This window comes from Falco rusticolus, chromosome 4 (genome assembly GCF_015220075.1).
Source record: "Falco rusticolus isolate bFalRus1 chromosome 4, bFalRus1.pri, whole genome shotgun sequence".
In the NCBI taxonomy this organism is placed as follows: domain Eukaryota; kingdom Metazoa; phylum Chordata; class Aves; order Falconiformes; family Falconidae; genus Falco; species Falco rusticolus.
In genome coordinates, this window is record NC_051190.1 from 60,376,703 (window position 1) to 60,397,238 (window position 20,536).

The 20,536-nt window shown below is 35.2% G+C and overlaps 1 protein-coding gene across 4 annotated transcripts in view; it reads left to right on the forward strand.

Annotated features, from left to right (window-relative positions):
• Nucleotides 1-20,536, forward strand: part of UBE3C (ubiquitin protein ligase E3C) — a 76,983-nt gene that overhangs the window by 15,909 nt on the left and 40,538 nt on the right. For all 4 annotated transcript variants that reach the window (XM_037382583.1, XM_037382584.1, XM_037382585.1 and 1 more), the window contains 8 exons: nucleotides 998-1,155; nucleotides 3,246-3,399; nucleotides 4,193-4,413; nucleotides 4,700-4,854; nucleotides 6,827-7,014; nucleotides 14,312-14,398; nucleotides 15,051-15,208; nucleotides 15,771-16,003. In XM_037382583.1, the coding sequence (XP_037238480.1) occupies nucleotides 998-1,155; nucleotides 3,246-3,399; nucleotides 4,193-4,413; nucleotides 4,700-4,854; nucleotides 6,827-7,014; nucleotides 14,312-14,398; nucleotides 15,051-15,208; nucleotides 15,771-16,003 (1,354 nt within the window). The remainder of the gene's footprint in view (nucleotides 1-997; nucleotides 1,156-3,245; nucleotides 3,400-4,192; nucleotides 4,414-4,699; nucleotides 4,855-6,826; nucleotides 7,015-14,311; nucleotides 14,399-15,050; nucleotides 15,209-15,770; nucleotides 16,004-20,536) is intronic.

Sequence of the window (20,536 nt, forward strand, 5' to 3'; positions counted from 1 at the left end):
AAGCAATGGAAGAGGTATCCCTGCCTATACATACAGGGAAAATGGAGGAAGAAGCTGCTCTTAACTTCACCTTGCAGCATGATGATGCGTGTCTATTTGCTTTCTTGAGCTACTTTAATTTTCTGCAAAAGCTCAGAAAGTGTGCAGTGGGACAGTTAGCCAGAAATGTTGTTTCCCTGGGATAAGTTGAGATTCATGAGGAGCTGTAGCTTTTGATCCTGTGGAAAAAAAGTGACCATGTAATATCATAGCAAAAAAAAGTAGTTTGATCGCAGCTGCAAAAAAGGTCTTGTTATCAGAGTATCTTTTTTTCTGTTTAGTGAAATGTCTTAGCTATAGTGTCAAAGTAATTTTTGCTGTTAGGTCCCATTTTTCAGAATGGCTGAAAGAGAAAGCAGTTGGGTATGCCTAGATACCTCTCATACTAACAAATCCTTTTAATTCTAAACAGGCTCTTAATATTCACCATTTCTGTGGTTACTGGTAGCTGTTTCATAAGCAACGTGCTAAAAAGACAGGATGGTTGTACATTTTCAATATTTCAGTCCGTAATTAAAGACATATTGTTTTAGTTACACATACGACATTCCCCAGTGTTTGTTCCCAGCTTGTATTGCTCTGGGGCTTTCATGGCTTCATTTTTAATATGGGTAGTAATACATGTTGGAAAAACATGTATTACTCTCCGCTTCTCATCCAGTTTGGGCAGTAGACCTCCCAACTTTCAAGTCACTGAAAGCTGGAATTTAATAGGATTTAAAGAGGCAGTGCTATAATATTCATAGAAACCCTAAAATGAGGAATTATTATTATAAAGGTGTCTACAAAAAGATGTAGCTAAACTACTGAGAACGCTTGGCAACCAAGTAGAAATAAGTTACTTTAAAGTGAATGTGAAAGGTTTTTTGTAGCTCTATTTTTAAGTCAGTGTACATATGCCTGTGGTGAGGGAAGAGAAGTATCTTGTTAAATAATTTTTATTTCATTTCATTTATAGGCTATTGCAAAATTGCAATGATGACAGTCTGAATGTTGCACTTCCTATGAGAATGCTTGAGGTATTTTCATCTGAGAATACGTATTTGCCTGTTTTACAAGATGTCAGCTATGTGACATCATTAATTGAACAAATTTTGCACTACATGATTCAAAAAGGTGAGTAGCTAGGAACTAGAAGTTTTGGGAAATTCGCAAAAATTAAACAGAACGTGTAATACCTGAGGACCATGTTGTTTAATGACATTTTAACCTTTACCATAGACACAATGAATTAAGTGCTGCACACATTAACATAGTCATTAGATGGATATTTTGCTTGAATGAGATCACTGCCTGAGAAATTACTGTTTGATTTCTTTGGGAATTCTGGTTATAAATTGAATATTCTACCAAATTACTTATACAGAGTTTTACCACAGATTTTGGGAGTAGGTGGGTATTACCTAACAAAAGTTTTATTCCAGTAGCTGTTCACACACACAAACACATATACACATGTGCCCGTGCACACCCGCATGCACACTGTGGCAGATCTAAGCTTTAGTTGTGTAAACGTTGGGCATTGTGTTGCATTACTGTTCTCTAAAACTGCTAATAATCATTATTATTGTCAGTTGGCATTACCTTTTCATCCTGCTAACATAAGACACCTTAGCAAAGCGATGGTGACCTAGCTTTTGTTTCCCTTGTACCATCATCATCAAAACTGTTTGCTGAACTGCAGTTACACCTGTGCAAACATACTGAAAGTTAATGAATTGTGTAGTTATCACCAAAATTATGTTTTGCCTCAAAGAAACTATATTACTCTGCGAATGTGGGGGGAAAAAATAAAAATTTGGATTTCTGATACCATAGTTTGAGGTTGCAAGACTTGTGGATGAGGAGAACAGCCAAAAACTTCATGAAATAAACATCTTGGATCCAACTTCATTGATATAAAAGACAAAAAGAGCACCTTCCAATTTGTTAGGTAATTGTTGGAATAATTCTATGCAAGTCTTAAAAGTACATTCAGTGGACTCGGCTGTTTTACCCCGTTACTAAGGATTTGGTTTTAACTGCTACAAGTTGACAGCACTATGAGAAACCCCCCCCCACCCTCTTATTCTAGTGCATTTATTTTACTCGCACAGGCATAGCTAAAACTACAGATGTATTCGTGTTTGTCTCATTGCTTTGTGTATAGTAAATATATCTTCCAAAATACTCACATTTGCTCGGATAGTATAATATTCAGTCCTCGCAACTGATATGTGAAACTTTATCACAATGTTAGATCATACATTTTAGTAAAAATATTCAGCTTTCTGATCACTTATAATGAAACCAAAAAGAAGCGTTTGTGTGTACCTACAAATGTTCTGTTTCCTAATCATTTGTGATAGTTAATTTGTAAAGAATCTGTAATCAGATTTTATTAGTATATGCTTTTGCATTTGTCTTCTGTGTGTGTCTTGTCAGCATTGCTAAGTTACTCCTTTATTGGGACTTCCACTTGTTGCATTGCATGTGAAGTTAGGTAGTTCCCAACAAAGGGTCTTAGGCTGGACCTCTCGATGATGTGACATTATTTATGCATTTATAGTGGTTCCAGTAGTTGTGGAACTTCCATCTTAGTTTAGGAGTTCATTGAGCAAGAGGAATTTTTAAGAAGAATGAAATAATATGATTCCATTTGTACTTTAATGAGACAAAACTAGGTTACCCTCTACACATCTGTGATTTGGGTGGTAATGCATTTTATTACTGAGAGATCCCCGTTTTGGAAATCGTAATTGTATCCTTAAGCTTGCTAAGACAGGGTGCTTATAGAATTGAGATACTCTGCCAACAGGACTCTTACCTGTATGATGCAGTCACATTTTGGTGTAGAGGGGAGAATTCATAGTTTCTGAATGGGTGGAAGGACAGCTGTCACAAACATGGCTAGAGTCACTCAGAGGAGAAGAGAACATCTTTTTTATGGGTCATAGTTTTTAAAAAACCCAAATTATTCACTTCAGCAGCAGGAGTGATTGGTCTTTGAAAATCAGACTGACTCTGAATGCAGTTATCAATTTGTGATTTTTATAAAGCAATGTTTTCAGAGAGGTTGCTAGTATATTCTGTTATGTGAATGTGACTTGGGCTATTGTAAAATGGCTTCCAAAGTAAAGCTTCATGCAGTTAATTGTGAATTAGAAGTTGTTTTATACAGAAAAGGAGTAATACTGTATTTAAAAAGTTATATTTTTTGTTTGCAGGCTACTACAAGTCGCTTTATTTGTTAATTAACAATAAGCTTCCCTCGAGTATTGAGTATTCTGATGTTTCTCGAGTCCCTATTGCAAAAATACTTCTGGAGAATGTTCTGAAGCCGTTGCACTTTACATATAGCTCCTGTCCAGAAGGTGCAAGGTAAATAAAGATAATACTGGGTGTTTGTATGCTCACTTGTTACTGTCAGAGGTGTGCAGTTTGCTGTTGAGTGTCTAGCTATTCTTTCAGTGCATTTTGTTGATTTATTTGCAATAGTAATGATTTTTCTGGTAATGCTGTACATTGATGAAACAGTGTAGTTTTAGGTGTGTTTAAGAAAAAAGCCGTAGCATACTGAAGACTACAATAAACAGAGCACAGAGAATAGCAGTTATTAGAATACATAGAAACATAGGTGTGGAAAAAGTTAGGTGAGAGCAGAAATGCAGCTAAGGGCAGATGAAGACTTAAAAAGTTAAACTTCTTGACAGAGGAGCTGAGGTTTATGGAGAGAAATAACTAAGTCATAGCTTAGGAGCAGAAAGAGTCGGGTATGTAGAAAGATGGAACAAAAATCACTCTGGTTCTATCACATGTTTTGTGTTGAAGTAGTATTTAGGGGGTAAAAAAGACTTAATTGTTCTTTTTTAATGTATTTTTTATTTCAAGATTATAAACAATGACTTTAACTTCAGAATAGTTTTCTGTAAGTTCAGGAAAAGTTTAAAGGGTAAAATTACATGTAAGATCACCAGGAAAAGGGTGTGGTATAAGAAGTTTATTTTTGAGAAATCTGAGAAATTTGGTTTATTAGCACAGGATTAATGGAGTGCATCTTTGCAGCCATCTTGATGGACATGTTCAAACTTGCAAATTGATCTGTTATTCCATGGATATAACTGTGGGAAATTTTGCCTATATTTTCTATAAAGACAATTTTTCTTCATTTCAGGCAGCAGGTTTTTGCAGCCTTCACAGAGGAGTTTCTGGCAGCACCTTTTACAGATCAGATATTCCATTTCATCATTCCAGCGCTTGCTGATGTGCAGACCATTTTCCCTTACGAACTCTTTCTGAATGCACTATTATTAGCAGAAAGTGGATGTTTGAGAAGAAGTGATCAAGCCCCGTGGCTTTTTTACTTTGTGTTAACAGTTGGAGAAACATATTTGGGTGAGAAAGCTGAATGGCCATTTCATTGTTTTTTCATGTTTCAGTTAGTATTTTATGTGTTTCTACAACATGGTTCATTGCCAAGCAAAAAGGACAGTTTGTGGATTAAAGTGTTGGAGAGATCTGTTTTTTTAGCTATTCTTACCCTTTTCAGTAAAAAATACACTTAATTTGGGAAGATCTGGCATAATGTGTTTTGGTCAGGTATTTCTGGTAAAATATATTTTCTATTACAGTGCGATCTGGCTAATGACTTTTTCTTTTTTTTTCAATATACATGCTATAGGATCCCTTTCAGAGGAAGGACTTCTTGTCTATTTGAGGGTACTCCAAACTTTTCTCTCTCAGCTGCCTGTGTCTAGTGCTGGTACGAATTGTCAAGATGCAAATAGTGATTCTGAAGATGAGGATGAAGAGATCAGTAAAATGACATCTACAGCAGTAAGCAGTACAGAATTTCTTTGAATGAGTTTGTATTATAGCAGCAGCAAATATAGGCAAAAAAATGATCATTGTAAGTCCAGTATTTTTCTAACTAAGTGCAGAAGGGAGCATGTTTATTTTTTAAAAATACAGGGCTGCTCACTGTAAACAAACAGAACTGGTTGTTTACATTAAAACCAAAACTCTTACTATAATAACAAATCTTAAAGTATGGGCAGGTACTGGGTTTGCTGAAGAGCAGAGCTTTTATTTAACAAAAAATATTTAAACTTCTTTAAATTTGTATTTTACAGAGACTGTATTACTCGCTATATTCTTTTAAGTTCATGATGATGCTAAGATACCATGAGATGTTCCAGACTAAGTTGGAAGATCCCAACTTAGTATTTTATTTTTTTTCCTCTCGTGGAAATATTAGAAGTTCAACTACAGTCTTTACCATGTAGAATTAGCTCTGCATTTAAATGCATCCACTACCTTGAAAGCCTTCAAAGGGGGAACACCCACTTTCTATAATGATGTATAGAGACTGTATTATAAATAGAACTTTTCGCTGTAGTTTAAACTACCACCAGTACAATGAATCTGTGCTGACTTTAACCTCCTAACACTCTGCTTGAGGCTTTGAACAACCAAAGTTGGAGAGATGTAAATTCAACAGTTTCTTACTGGCCTTTATATAATCTCTCAAAAGGCACTACTGTTCAAAGGATTTAGGCAGTGTGCCGTCTTTCCTTGTGGAATATGTGAAATGTCACCATATAAAAAAGTCTCATAGACTATTTTGCCTCTCCACACTGTGCTGGGATTTCTGGATTTCGGTCTCTCAGGCATTCTAAGACATACTGCTATTTTCTTGCCTATGTCTTGGAAGCAAAAGTATACCAGCTCTTCTAAGAAATACTTTTCCTATAAAGTGTGCTTGTATAACACCTTACATGAAATGTATTTCTGAAAGACGCAGCATTTTTAAGACTTCGATATTGAGAGTAATCTCTTATAAAGAGCTGTACTGCTGGAGAATACATGCAACTTTTTTTCACTTGTACATTTTTAGATGCAGTGTGTTACCGTTACCCCAAAATCTTTACCAAGATAGTGCGAATAAAATACTTAATTTGTCAGACACACACATGCTGTATGTGATGTAAATATTGGCAGATTCTGCTTGTGGCTTAGAGATGTTGGTGATGTTCAAGACGTGATTAGGTGAAAAAAAAAAAGCATAAATATCTGTTCACAGGTAACTTACAGTGATTTTTAGATCAGAGAAAATCTTCTCTGATGAGGCTTTAATGCATAATACTATATATTGCAATGTTGGTTTCTCTTGTGAGATTTTATGTATTCCATATTGCCATGCATGCCTGTCTTAGAAGAAAAAAAGAGGGTGGGTGGGGAACCCCTCTTTCTTAAAAATTCATAACTGGATAACTTGTATCCTTCGGTGATCCAGACTGCTTTGCTCAGTTGAGGGCAAGAAAAAGAGAGGAGATAAGGAAAAGGAAAGGCTGAGCTCCACTCAGAGAAAGCATTCTTCAGTGTACACTTCTGTACTACCCAAATGTGTATTAGACACACTGAAGTTTTTTGTTGTTTGTTAACCCATGGATTATGAATGTGAAAATACTGTTTAAAAACGAACTTAACAGTAGACATCCAATTCTGGATTTTGTGTCCTGTGCTGGCTGATGTCAGTGGGGAAGAGATGACTATTCGCATATCTTATGCCAGTAAATGATCTTGCCTTATTGTATGGAAGTGTTGCAGTACATCATTACGTTAAAGGGAGTCTTTCCCACTGATCCAGGTGAAAAGACCGGTACCACAACCCATTGGTTGCCTCCCTAGGGATTTAAGTTGGCTCTTGGGTCTGGTATTTGTAAGAATAGTACTGGGATATACATACGTGCTTGAGTGTGCTTGATCATTAAAAAAACTTCTAGCAAATTTTTCTTTGTGTTTGTAGGGTGATGGGAGAATATCAGTTCAGTACATAACTGAGGAGTGTCTAAAGAAATTGGATACAAAGCAGCAGACAAACACTCTACTGAATATGGTTTGGAGAGATTCAGCTAGCGAAGAGGTCTTTACCCTGATGGCATCAATCTGCCACACACTAATGGTACAACATCGGATGATGGTGCCAAAAGTCAGGCAAGTATAAATAATTGTGATGTTGACCGCAGTACGTGTAAAATTTGTTTTATTAGCTAGACTTGTTTTAAATACCCTGTGGGTTTTTTTCCCCTCTGTTTTCCTTCTGTGATCAGCTAAAATAAATAAGAGTTTAAGATTTTAAATAATAAATCCAGGCAAACCAAAGAGTAGATTCTTTCTTATTTTAATTCTTGTTAATTATGCTCTCTCTGGAGTAATCATAGAGTCCAAAAGCATAAGCTCCTGGTTTGTTTAGTGAGTTGCAAATAAGTTAGTATTGTATCACCACGTTTGAGGACTGTGGAGCAGGTAGTGTTTGTAACCAGAAAATGACACACAAATAGGGATTGCAAAGATGCTTGAAAGGAGTTTGTCTGTTCCTTTGCTTAGAGGTAGTGAAGTGTCATTTTAGCAGAAGTTTGTCTAGCTTGTTTTTAAAAATTTTAATGATACGGATTCCACAGTCTCTGTAGCTAGCTCAGCACTGAAACCAACTTGTTCTCTACCCTCTTTAATTTACAGCCATTGCTACAAATTAAAACGATTCCTAACTATTGAAGATCACTGTTGTTTGGGAAGGGCTTTGGCACCTGAGGTGGAGATAAAAGACTTGTTCATTTGTACGCATTCTTTTACAACGGTTGCAAACCACAAATGTCAGTAACAATTGAAGAAGATTTTTGACCTTTTTATTATCAGAGCCATAAATATTAACACTGTTCTGGTGTAAGTAGTTTTGAATAAGTATGTAGTTGCCGGTAGTAAAGTAAGTATTTAGAGAATGTTGTAAACATAATCAATTTAAACTGCATTGTAAACAGTGATACAGAAAACTAATTAGGTGGTATCTTAGCCCAACGGTGTTTATAGCTGTTAGAGGAAGTAAGATGTCAGTGAAACTGTGATTGCTCGATTAGGGTAATTAGTTCTTTGTAGACTAATTGCATTAGAGCAGGATGTGAGACCTGAAGATCATAGCAGCAGTTGAATTAGTATGCCTGCTCTATTGTTGCAAGTAGTACATTGCCTTGGATAGTAATTACTGAGTTTAAATGCATCACTGCTTTGACTTGAAGTTTGCTGGTTAGCTGTGTGGAAAAAGGTGTTTAATGAATAAAGAAGTCCCACAGAACTTTAGTTGTATGAGTATGGCATCTATTTCCTCTGAGACACCATATTGGGTCTTTGTAATTATTTGTAATAAAAAGCTAGTTACACATTGGATAAATTCAAGAGTTATGAAAGCTCTACTCAAAATCTTATAAGGGAAAGCAGTTTACAAATTGTAACTTTTGAATAGCTCCAAAATAATTGAATGCATCAATTTTAGAAAAAAAGTAGTACAGATACTTATATTTTTGTCAGTAATACCAATGGAATTACTTTCATGGTCAAAATGAAGTTAATTCATACAGGTATTTGGTAAATTAAAGCAGACATTGAATTACTAGTTCTGACTTCCAGGCCAATCATACGTGTTGGGTTTGGCAGGCATCATCATGTCAGGAGGTGCCAGTCTTTTGTTCTATCCTCAATCCATTTTAGACCTGGCCTAAGTTAGCAAGCAGCTGTTCTAAATGTTATTTTTGAGTCTTTTTCAAAGGACATTTGGTGCTTGTTTTAAAGGTAGTAACGTTGTGTCATTTTAAAAGACAATTAAAAGATTTTTCATGATTGATTTCCACTTTTTTTGATTACCTGGTGATTTTTTTTTATTGCCCAAATGATTTTGTGAAATTCAATGATAGACGTTTGAAAAATGCTTAACTTGTTTCGAAACTAACTTAAATGACTTAGACACACTTTCCTTTGTAATATTCTGTAATTAAACTATGTAGAAATAATTAAGCAGAAATAATTAATTTAAAATTATTTTTGGTGTATTCTAAGAGCTCAAAAATGCTCTTTTCTGATTGGAAACATACTGGGTCAAGTGGTTTGAAAGATAGAGAAAGATGTTACAAAGGCTTTGCTTATTTAACAGCATTTACAACTGTAATAGAAAATTATGATAATTAAAACCATAGACTGCAAATCTGCAAAGTGGTATGATAAATAAAGACTAATAATTGAAAATAGCTTTTCAATAACTGTAAAGAAAATTAGGCAACAGTTAACACAGACTTTGGAAGGGAGGAAATGACAAGTGTCTCTGTATTGCTTTAATAGTTATAAGGCTTTTTTCCTTCTTGAAAAAAGAAACTTGTAGTATAGACTTATGGCACTCCATTAAAGCTGAATGCATTTTCCTCTTGTGACTTCTCAGTACATCTTTGATTTGACCAGTGCTGATCTTGTATAGTTGCTGCATTAGCTCAGTAGTTTCTTTGGTTTTGCAACAGAGGCCAAGAGAGAATAGAACAAGATGCCCCAAACTGCAGTGTAGTTCTGAATGGAAGGAGCACGCCTGTAAAGTTTCATTCTGATTTTCCACAGAGGGTGGCGGGATCCAGAGATGGATTACTGGAAAAGCACATTATTTTGGGTTAGTTGTTAGGAATTTTGATAAAATCTGAATGAGTTCTGGAAGGATCCAGTCAAGCTCAATTGAAGAAAAAGGCTCAAGACAGGAAAAACCTAGCTATAGCTAGTGTTCAGTAAGCCAGATTAGAGGTATAGAATAAGATCCTGATTGTAATGAAGTCATTGGGAATTGTACTTGTTTTCAGAGGGGCAGGGCTTTCATCTTTTCACTGTAAAGTTAACATGTATTATCAAATACAGTTACTACAAAGAAAAAAAAAAAAAAAGAACCTGAGTCTTGGAGTGTAGTTCTCATTATAAAGAGATTTGCAAGACTTATTCATCAAAATAACTAGTAAATTCCTTTTCTGCAAAATGTTTAGGGGCATAATTTAATACCATAGACCTCAGATCATCACTGTGGCTTGATACTAAATAGTGGTGGAAACTGTGCTTGTACTGGGACTTCAGTTGCTGTCAGCTGTCTGATCAGTGCCCCAGAGTGATTGCTCATTTTGGTTTAGCAGTTTCATAGTGGCCATATATTGCTACTGTTTAATTAACATAACACTGCTAATCTTAATTTGCAGTTGAAAATTGTTTGGAAAATTGACATTACCATGTAATATGAGCAGCTTGTCTTCATACATGTGTTGAAGATACTTAAGTTTTACATGAAGCAATTTTAATAATTCTTCAAGGATGTTCTTAACACCATTGTGTTGTTCTTAAAACCAGAATCATTGTATATGAAGCTTTTACTCTTTTTGCTGGTTTATTGGTTGGTTTGGTGTTTTTTTTAAGGTTTGCTTTACATTCTTGGTCCAATACAAAGACAGGCAGAACCATAAAGCAGCCTAAAGAATGGTATACTTCATTTAACGATGGCTTTGCATGCTGTCTGGTACCTGTGACACCTTGCAGTTCTGAGGTGTCAAAATCTGCTGCCCTGGCAGCGGTGACCTTTCACAGACTGTATGAGCTCCTCTCATTCTAGTGTATTCTCTTCATTAACTTAAATGGTCTCAGTGGGAAACTGGGTCCAATTTATGACCTAGACTGAAAATCTTGCCTTTAACTAATTAACTTGTAGTGGTGCCTCAGCTAAATTAAGCTTAATGGGTCATTTAATCTGTCCCATTGCGCAGGAGGAATTTGACACTTTTTTTTTAAACCAGAGGTGCACAAAATACTATTCTGGCAAGTACACATAAATCATGTGGCCTTTGTGGACAATTAGATACCTAGGGAGAGAAACAAGGCTCTAAATAAATGATCGTTATGTACTTACTTTTGGGAGCAGATAAGTTAATTTGGTATGATTAAAATAGGTACTTAACAGAAATCACTGGAGTGAATTTAACTCCATCATTGCCTGTGGCTGAGATAGTGTTCATTTTTCTACTTGAAAGGAACTTACCCTTTCTGGTAGAGAAATGGTTCTTCTCCCAGACTAGAGTGCTAAATCTGAATACTGAACTTTACAGAAAATCTATCAATGAATCCATTATATAAAACCATGTATAGTGATCTCATAATAAAGATGTTGGGGGTATGCACTGGTATTTTCAACAAAATGTAGAACCATCAGCTGGGAAAGGTAAAAAGCCAGGGTTTAAACTTTAGCCAATTGGTTTGTTTTTAGAATAATACAGATATTGAAAGTGAAACCCCTGAGTCAGATTATAAAAAATTTACATAAGAGGAAATAATCTTAATAGTTTTATGTGCGTGGTCTTTTTTTTTTTAAGGAAAAAGGGATCAAGATTGTATGGACACTCATACTTTACGTTAACTGATCTCTAAACTTTGTGAATTGATAATGCTTTGTCTTCCGGGTATATAAGCTGTCTTTATAATGCTCTGCAGTTTATCAGGAATTACTGTTTTGTGCAGTGTCATTTTAATGTAGTTTTATCTGGAAATGCTGTTTTTTAGCAGGTGCACGTCTTTTTTCTGCCAAAGAAAAAGACCCAGTGAGGTAGATTTTGACCTATTTTAATTATAAACATTTCTAATTATTTACCTTCTGATTTTTTTTTAATTAAAAATTTTTAGGCTTTTTCATTTTTTTCAATGTAAAGCCAAAAATGTTGAAACTACTTAGTACAGCCGATTTCTTGAACTTATGCAGAAATAGGACTTTTCAAGGCCATCCTTGCATTGTGGGTTTGTTTGGATTTTTTTTATCGTTACAATTGTTACCTACTACTTTGAAAGGCAATTTCTGTGCTTGAAGTGGGAGGGTAGTAGTTGGTTTCTGCTCTCATTCTTTTCGCAATGAATTATATTTCAGGTGAATCTAGTGATGTAAAATTTTTCTAACACGAGGCCTCCTTCACCCTTCTGTGTTTAGTTTGCAGTTTTATGTTTATTTTCTGGTAACAGTATGGAAACTAGAATTGATGAATTCATCTGCTTCATATTTCATAGGTATTTCGTATTGACAAATAGGTTGTATGATAACATCTTCTACCAAATTTGCATTTTTGTATTTAACCAGATTTTCAGGGAAGGGAAACATGAAAGTTGAATACATTGAGCATTTCTGGAATTGGGCCATGAAATATAGCAGTTGCTACAATTGACTGCCTGAATCACAGATGTGGAATAAAAATGGCTAAAACGTAGACAAAGGTTATTATTGTAAGCTCTTAAGGTTTGTCCTTTTTCCCCCTTCATTATTGCTGAATATTGCTAGAATGAAAAAATGAATTACATTATGATAGGTTCAGTGTCCATAATGTTTGTTCATTTCTGCTAAAACTATTACATAATTTCCAGGGATGATTGTAAAATTAACAAGTTTTTACTTGGAAGCCCTATGAGACCTAATGGCACTGTGCCAAATTACAAATGAGGAAATGTCTCATTTCAGAAACCAAGACATCTGAGCTATCTTTCAGATATGTAAACATTAAAATACCAATCCTTATTCTAGGTTAGCTAGATATAATTCCTTACATGATAATGCATGATTTCCACCCAAATGTCAAAATAATGTGACATTAGGAAGAAGTAAAATTCCCATGTATGAAATTCAGGTTGAATTTTTTCAAAAATTCGAAATGTTTGAAGTAGAACTTAATTTTACAATAAAACTTACTTAAACTGGCATTAGCTGCAGTTACTTCAAATGTAACTCAAGCTTAGCAATGACCACCAACATGTAAATTCTCTGGAATATGTGAAGCTCCCAACTCTTTTTAAAGGTACTGATCTATGTATTTAAAATTCAAAATTTTTGAAACAGAGGGCATGATATTTTAGTAAAGACACACTGCAGACCAGAGGTTGATTGTATGTAATTTTCCTTTTTGCATGCCCCATTGTATTTCCAGAACTCCCCATACCTGTGAAACTCTATCCTTTCTGCTTAGTGAAGAGTTCTGCCTTTCCTCATGCTACTTTATCTTTGCACAGTTCCTTGTCTGTGCAACTGGCTTTTGGTGAATATGTGTGAACCGAGAGCCTGAAGAGGGGAGTAGCTGTGTAGATGCATGAGAGAGGTTGGACTTCAGTGAAGGCAGTAAAAAGGGGCTACAGGGCTTCAGCAGCCAGGAAGCGAAGACCCAGGGGCAAATGGCACTATGCACTATTCATTTGTGAGTGGGCGCGTAGATTTTCTTGTGGGTTTTTTTTGTTTTGATGTCTTTAAATGAGTTGCCACTTAAACCATTCTCAAATATTTTTACACGTTTACTGATATTTTACTTTTTTCCTTAACAAAATGCATGCTTCCTTTCCTGTTGCCATCTGGCAAATTTTAATTTATCCATGTGGTCCATAATACTGTTTATTCAGGCAGCAGCTAGTCTACCCTCCCTGCTCTCATTTCCCAGCCTCTTGTATGCATGGTCACAGGCAATTTTGATACTATGAGGCTGTTCACTTCTGAGAGATGTGGACCTGAGCATCTGTTTTACCTTATTTATTCTAATAGTAATTAGGAGACCTAGGAAGTAGCATTTAGGATAACTAACTGAATATAGTTCTTCAATATCCAAAAAATAACAGTTTAGTTAGTCAGATCTTGTTAGGTTTCCTAGAAGACATTAATTGTTTCAAATTATGTTTGTCACATGTGTTGATTCCTGCAGGGGAAAAATTAGGCTGGGGGAGACTTCTTAACTCTGGAAAGCTTTTTATTTCTCGTTTCTATGAAAAGTGTATCATGCCGTAATCATGCCTGAAATAATATGGTTAAAGTCAGTCCTATATGTAACTGACTTGTGAACATACGTGTTTATTTTTACAGGTGTATAAACCATGTTTTGTCTGCGCATGGATTAGTGTTTGTGTATGGGTAGCTGTCCTGACAGACATTGTTCCATGATGATATGTGCCATACAGAATATACCAGTAAAATTGCTACATAATTTTAAATCAATGGCTGTTTCTAGTGTAAATTAACTTTAAAGTATTTTCGATCTACTTTTTGCAAAAATTGCTATGTTAATGTTAGAAGAACCACGGAAGTTAGCTGTTAAGTAGTTGGTGTGACTTACCTGTTTTTTTTTTAAATTCTAATATAGAAAACTCTGACTGTATGTTATTTTCATTAATATGTGTGCAATACTGCAAACTAGGGTTTATATTGTGTGCTTTGTTGCTGAGTTAATGAAAACTGTATTTTGGGTATCAGAATTTATATGCTTGTTTTTCAGCTTTTGGGGCTTTCACCACATTTGATAAGAATAAGAGCCTCCATCCTGAAAAAGTAAATTTAAATTGTTTGAGAAATGCTTTACAGAAAAGTTCTCATAGAAGCACTGTGTTTTGTGAATACAGTATTTGGGAAGACACAATTTATTTGAACTTCCTCTTGCAGGCTTCTTTATAGTTTAGCCTTTAATGCCAGATTCCTGAGGCATCTTTGGTATTTGATATCTTCAATGACTACACGAATGATTACAGGGTATGTATTATACCATTTCTGAAACTAATGCTTTGTTAAAATAGGGTGTATCTAGAGAAAAGAGAATAAGACAATTAGTGGTATGACACTGCTTGCAGAAGACGATGAAATCCAACACTGTCATGGTTACTTAGCCCCTATGATTTCATAAAACTGAGCTAAATAAACTGTTTCTTTAAGGTGGATATTTTGTAGTTTTTCGGAGTGCTTACTAGCCTCAATCTAACAAACATCAAAGCCCCAAGTATGTGAGGTTTTTTATCTTCTATACTTTGACTTGTGAAATTGATGGTGGCAGAAACATGTTCCCAGAAACTGAAGCATTGGACCTACAGATTTGTTTTGTGCTGACATGCAGAATAGTTGCTCTCTGTTTTGTGTCACTGTTCTAAACCAGAAAGTATCTGCAGTCTGTAATGGTTAATGTCAAAGTTTATATATTATAAAGACACTGAGATACTATACAAGACAAGAACTTATGAAGAGTAACCTTATTTTGCAAGGATGGGAAATAGTAGTTACTTAACTGAGATCTTGTCCTTATTTTGCTGTAGGAACTACGACTAAATATTTTTACTAGAATGATGAAGTTAATACTTTTTTTAGTGTATTTAACTAACAATCTCTTTAACTTCGCATTTTATATTTTAAGGTCTATGGTGCCACTCCTTCAAGTGATTTCAAGAGGCTCTCCAATGTCTTTAGAAGACTCTAGTCGAATTATCCCTCTCTTTTACCTTTTTAGTTCTTTGTTTAGTCATTCACTTATTTCTATTCATGATAATGAATTCTTTGGTGATCCAATAGAAGGTGAGTTTCAAACATATTTTACAAAATGTTTTTGTGTAAGGCTACAGAGTTCCCTGTGCAATGATTTGCTGATATCCGTGGGGAAGGCTCTTCTGGGTTGACTTGCTGAGGGTCCCCTGAGCTCTGAACTGTCAACTGGCTCTTTCATGGTGATTGCATTTAAAAAAAAAGGGGGTGGGGTGGGGTGTGAAATGATGGCTGCACCTTGGAAACCTTGGCGTTACAGGGTCTGATATGGAAGTTCTTAATCATGGTAGTTTTCAATGATTTAGTGAAGAGAATGAAGTTCCTCTGGACTGAACCTGTAGTCTAAGGTAAAAATTTAACACAGCAGGAATCACAAAAGCAAACAAGAGAATATTTGATTAAAATAATTGTGACTGCAAACAATTACAAGACCTGATCACCATTGTAAATGTATACTTGTTCTCTTTTTGGGGTAATGTTTCTTTCCTCTGCCTTTAGAGTTTGTGTGTGAATATTAAAGTTTCAATGAAATATGTTTATGTAGTAACAGAATTATTAAGAAAAGGTCATTTAAGGAAACTTGTATTTTATGTAGTTGTAGGTCAGAGACAATCATCAATGATGCCTTTTACGCTAGAAGAGCTTGTAATATTATCACGCTGCCTTCGAGATGCATGTTTAGGAATCATAAAGTTGGCTTACCCAGAAACAAAACCAGAGGTTCGTGAGGAATATATTGCAGCATTTAGAAGTGTTGGAGTAACCAAAAATACGGAAATGCAGCAATGTATACAGACAGAACAAAAAAGGTGGATTCAGTTATTCAAGGTAAATTGTGTCAATTTCCAGAACATATTTAAATAAAATTCTCAGCCTTCTGCTGAAGATAGATCGGGAAGTTTTTTTTCTCTCCAAGTACACTTCTAACACAGTTGTTACAAGGAATGTGGATTTGGGAAGGTTGCTTTTTGGCATGTATGCTAAACTGAGTAATTCTGATAACTGCAACAATTTTTTTTTGTGCTTCTGGCAACATTTTAAGTTTAATTTCTTGCTTATTCTGTTTATCAAAAAGTTACTGTATAGACTATAGGCTTTAACTTGGATTCCCATTCAGCAGGGTACCTAAGCATGTCATTATAACTTTATTTAGGTGTGAAATTTTAACTGAATCATACCATTACTCAAGTACTTCGGTATTAGAGGCTTCACTAAATTCGTACCATGCCTTATTGGTTTTGCTAGTATTTTACTAAAATTTGTTGGTACTACTCCTTCTGGGTTTGCTGGAATACTCATGGAATAGTGAGTCCAGCTTAGCAAATGTAAACTTAATGCATGTTCTTTCTGGCTATCTACCAATGTATTTCTGCTAGTTTTATCCATGGTATCCTACCTAAGACATGAGTTAGGAGAAGCTGAAAATGTTGGCAGGAAAAAACCTAATATAACTGTTGCCGAGAAAAAAAGAGTGCTTGACTTGTCATGAAAATCCTGCAGCAAACACATCTAGTCAGCTAAAATTGCTCATTAAAGTGGGAGCAGAAGAAATGCATTTTCCAAATTGAATGCTAGATTTACAGTCTGTTTAATACTGGCGACCTCTCGCACACTAATGTTCAGATCGAGTCATCAGCTGTCCCTTCAGGTCTTTTATCACTGCTTTTGTCAAGCTATCTATTTAATTGAAAGAAGTTAATTGAATGAAAATGATCAACTAAGCTTGTATTAATATTGCTAATGGAACTTTCTTCTTGGCCATGTTTGGAGAAAGATGTCATGCTAGACTTTAGGAAAGGCCCATTAAGGCTTGCACTTAACCTGATGGGCTAATTAAGGAATGCTTATTCATTCTACAAGTCTAAGATAGCCTCTATCCAGCATATTCTGCCTGATTTTACAACACATTTCACTTATGAGCATAAGCATTAATAGCAGTGAGAGTAACTGATAATGTTTTGATTGCACTGAATACAGTCCTAATGCTCCACTGAATATGTAATTTGCATGATTGATCTAATATATGTTTGCACAATTTAATTTAATTACTTGTCTTTAAATTGCCAAATAAACTTTCGATTTAAAGGTCACAAGAGAAAACCCCAATATGTCTGTTTTTCTAAGAATAACGGCATGCTAGGGGTGTTTTGAAGTATGCAGTTTATATCATGCCATCTTCCATTTTGTCTCTTCAGTTTGTCACATATGTTTTTATAAGCTGCTTATATTTCAGGTGAATTTGATCATATTTTGCAGTCATTCAGAAAATCCTGAGTTACTTTGTCCCACTTTGGCAGTCGGGAATTAAACTTCTAGTGGAACTGTCTAACTCTCTGTACTTTTACTATTTTCAGGAGCCAGCGTTGCCTTCCATTAACTGAATTACAAATATAAATCTTGAGGGTATCTCGAAGGCTCTGGTTCTATTAAAGAAAAATGTAGCTAATAACAAAGCTTCTCTTGTTTACTCCTTCAGAAACATATTGTTAAAAGTAAAAATTCAACACGGCTGAAGTTCGCCTTGTCAAGAAGACTACTGTACACAGCACTGAGTCTTTCCTGATGGCAGCTTCAAAATACCTTCTTGCCAGTAAGCAGGCAGGAATATCTTCTTCCAAATCATTAAACCAAAGCTGAAGTAGTCTGTCATAACTTTAAGTATAAAATACTTTCTTTTACATCGTGTCAAATATGAGAGATTTATCTTTGGTAAAGCTTTTGCAAGCTGCAGAGAAAGAGGCATGTTCCTTCCCTATTATCAGTGCTTTTAATTTCTCGTTTCTTTTTTTCTCTTAAATTGTCACGCTAGTTTTGCATGTTTTCCATGCCACTGGTGTATAACGAAATACATTCCTGTGTGTATATATATATATGTGTGTGTGTGTGTGTGCAAATACAGGCTTTGCTTCTGCAAGGTAATGGTAAATCTGAAAACAGTGAGTCTGCTGACAACAATGTGCATATTTACTAACAGATTGGAGATCTTTGGTAAGATTTAGGTGTGAAAATGTCTTTATTCAGCAGAATCCCCCTTTTTTCTCGGTATAATATTGAATAATGTATTCAACTGTAACGGATTTAATAAAGGACTTAAGTTATGAGTACATGAAAATGGATTTTGTCAAATAAAATAATTATTTCACTATCTTGAGTCAGTCCTATAAAATTAAGTTGCTAATTTTGCTGAATTTTAGTTTTTGAATGTTACTTGAACTTGACACTTTATTGGAAAGAAATCTCCATTTTAATATTATTTATTGAAGTGGGTCTTTCCTTTCAATAAAATACATACTTATAAAAAGATTTATAAAGGAGTCCTGAATTTAGATTGCTAGTGTTCTCAGTACCCTTTCATTATGTAGAAGGGACTCCAATCTCACTGAACTTTATTCAGTTTCCTTTAAGGATTTTTTAACTGCTTGTAAAATATTTTATTAGCATGGTCTTCACAGGGATAATTTTTTCTGATTCTTTTTTTTCCCCCTTTATTTTTTAATCTTTCTCTTGTGTATAGTGGTAATGGGACCACAGAGCTTCAGTGAGGCACCTAACCCACACTGAATTTTATAAGGGCAAGGTGATGAAAATTCCTGTGTAATCAGACAGTTCCTTTAATAGCATTCTTTGTTCTGCCTTTATTCAAGACTTTACAAACTGGATGTAAAAGGTCTTTTGTGTAGTATCTAGAGATAGAATCCTTTAGAAGGCCCATTAAACTCTTTGTTGATCTTGACACCTGCCCATTAAGATTGTCCTTTAGCAAGATTGCTTTGTGTATTGTTTTTTTCTATTCATTTTTCAAGTGCTGTAATTCTGAGTTGCAAAACAGATGGTTGTTCATTGTAGCAGTGATAACATCTTTTTAGAGTAGTAATTTAATATTCTATTGATTCCACTTAATTATGTTTTATGTAGTGTTGGGATAAGTTGGTTCCACTTTGGAGAGAAGGCATGCAACAAAGTATGACAATTGTGCTTGAGGATGGAGTAATTGTTAGCCTGATATCTCTTCTACTTTTTCTTTTTTCTTTTCCTAGATTGGTGGAAACTGCCAAAAAAAATTACTAAAGTTGCAAAGCCACCCTAGTGACCATGATAACCACTTTTTTCAGCCTCCCAATTTTGTTATGAAGATGTGCATAAATAGTTATCTATTCAGTTTTCTCATTTTCTGACCGTATGGTTATAATAATGACAGAATTACAAAATTTCATCATTTGAATTGCCTGTGAATAAAAAATAATTAAGCATAGTGGTTTAAGTTAGCGTGCTTGTGGTTGGGTGCAGTATGGGTGTACACATCATCATCCACTATGGTCCACCTAATAAGCTGGTATTTGTTAAACCACTTTTACTAGGTGGTTTTTAGGTAAATACTTACACCTTCTGTTGGAAAAAGGTTTACTAACTTGCCACACTAAAGGGTTGTTACCGAATGCATTTTAGTTTGTAAATAACGTTATGATAATAAAGTATATGTGTGCATATTAAATGAAAATTGCAACCAGCCACCCCACATGTGTATTTTTAGGTCTGTAGGTGCTTTTTGTGCTTCTTGTGGTGATCACTAGAAGAGTATTTGGTAACCATCCTTTCTGGGAAAATGGTCATCTTGTAATCTGCTTTCAGGCATGTTTGAGCTAGGCCTTTCTCAGAAGTGATTTTATTTTCTGAAACTGATGTGTTGGATCTTTTAACAGTCTTATGGTAGGGTTTACTGTATACTATAAACAGCTGATTTAGTCACACTAGGATCTGTTTTAGTATAGACAAGAGCTTTGAGGGTACAGTTCATTTGATAAATTGCTAGCTGCTTCTGGATGAGATGATCTTTTTTTCTCCAGCCAACTTTGAAAATGCTAATAAGATATTGACAAAAAAGGGAGCCTGTAGTATCTTTTCAGATGTAGACCTTTACCCTTAAAAATAGCAGCTTTTGTTTTTTACATGGATAATCACCTCCGTGTCTGGTGAGGTGGTATTATCAGCAGACACTTAGGATTCCTCTGAGGCACCTTTAGCTGGAAATGTTTTAGTTTGTTAATGCAGCAGCCAGAAGTAGTCAACCTTTTGTGTACTTCAGAGATGGAACTTTTGCTGTTTTGTTTTGCTGCCAATTTAATGCTTCAGCCCTCTCCTTTACTTTCTGAAGTTGATATTGGCTTTTGAGAAGCACATCACGCCATCTTCTGCTGGTTAGTTAAATTTATGGACTATGGGCAGAAATACCCACTGTTTATTAGATATCTCTCAGATTTGACAGGTGTGGAGTGATACATGTGACCTTTGTCTTGAGATGGCAAGCAAAAATTCCATTCTTCTGTGGAGCATTTTCCTTGAAAAATGGTGCACAGAAATTTA